We start from the raw sequence: 1438 nt of genomic DNA on the forward strand, positions 1-1438 counted from the left end.
TCCGCCCGTCCTGCCCGGGGGTGGGTGAGGGGCCTCCCTGCAGCCCGGGGCTGACGTGAGCCCTGTTGCTCCGCAGTGCCGGCCAGGCTGGGCCCCCCATCCCGCGGCAGGGCGAGCAGCTCCTCCACCTCCTCCTCCTCCTCCTCCACCGAGCCCTATTGCAATGACGGCGCGCCCCCCCCTCATGCCTGGGTCTGCCCGCCGCCCCCCGCCGATGGCACCCACCGGCACACAGCACCCACCACCCACAGCTACACCGACTACCCCAGCACAGGTGGGCACAGCTGGCGGGCTGTGTGGTCCCAGGGGTGGGAGCAGGGATGGGGACAGCCCTGGGGAGGGGAATGGGGGTGGGAGGACCGCAGGGGATGGGAGCAAGGGTGGAAGGTGCCAGTAAGAGACCCTGTTTCCCCCAGCTCCCCCAGCAATGCCCCGTGTGCCCACCCCAGGCCTCTCCCGCTCCTGGGTACCTGTGTCTCCAGCAGACCCCGATCCCGCCGACAGCTCCAGCACCTCCTCCGAGGACTGGTACGAGAACGTGCAGGGCGTGGAGCCGCCCGGGGACCCGTCCCCACACCCCGGTGAGGACCCGCGCTGGCAGGGCAGGAGCGGGGCTGCGCGGGCGCAGGGCTCCTCTGTCCCCGCAGCATCCTCCTCCCGCTCCCTGCCCATCTACCTGACGGGCTCTCTCCTTTGCAGGCTGGCCGGCTCCGTCCTGTCCCTCGGGGGGACACACGCAGGACCCTGACTCCTCTGAGGGCAGCGACTACGATGACATCCAGGGCTCTGCCTACTGAGGCTGCCCGACCGCTACGGACGGAGGGGCATGGCAGGGGGGGACCTGGCGCTGCGTGCAGCCGAGGACTCGCCATCCCACTGCCGACGTCTCCTCTGGACTTCTCCGGCTGTCACCTCCGTGCCGGGGCGCGGGCACCAGTCCCGGCGGCACCCGGGGGATGATCGGCACAGGCGAGCTGTGCCGGCCTGCGTGCTGTGATTAAAAGCTTTTCCCAGCAGGTCGCCGTGTCCCTCGGCCATAGGGGTGGCTGGTCACCGAGCCCTCAGCGAGGCTGGGTTGCCAAATGCTCTCAGGGGGTCCCAGTTGCCCACGGGGCAGCAAGGGATAAGTGACCCAAAGATGTCCCTTCCTGCAGTCCCCTGCCTGGCTGGTTATGGGGAGCAGCATCGCCTGCACCGGCCGCAGGACCTGGCTGCCAGCGGAGGTGATGTCCCCCCTCTGCCCGCAGAGCTTCCCCCAAGCTGGGCAGGGCAGGAGCAGCCGGACCCCCCCCTGGTCCCCAGCCCACGGCAGCAGGGAGGGGGGAAGGCAGGGCCTGATCCAGCCTCACAGCACCGGAGATCCCCGTGGCTGGGGGTGACGAGGCCAGTCCCCAGGGCTGGCCCTGCAGGGAGACAGGTGGTGGGGACGTGGGGTGGC

General features: G+C 70.7%; 1 protein-coding gene across 1 annotated transcript in view; it reads left to right on the forward strand.

Moving 5' to 3' along the window:
- The window catches only part of CD6 (CD6 molecule), a 7459-nt gene extending 6662 nt beyond the window's left edge, over nt 1–797 (forward strand). The window contains exons 11-13 of the mRNA XM_019470947.1: nt 154–274; nt 450–581; nt 700–797. Of these exons, the coding sequence (XP_019326492.1) occupies nt 154–274; nt 450–581; nt 700–797 (351 nt within the window). The remainder of the gene's footprint in view (nt 1–153; nt 275–449; nt 582–699) is intronic.
- The last annotated feature ends 641 nt before the right edge of the window (nt 798–1438 follow it).

The sequence above is a fragment of the Aptenodytes forsteri genome, unplaced genomic scaffold (genome assembly GCF_000699145.1).
Source record: "Aptenodytes forsteri isolate BGI_AS27 unplaced genomic scaffold, ASM69914v1 Scaffold506, whole genome shotgun sequence".
NCBI classification, from domain to species: domain Eukaryota; kingdom Metazoa; phylum Chordata; class Aves; order Sphenisciformes; family Spheniscidae; genus Aptenodytes; species Aptenodytes forsteri.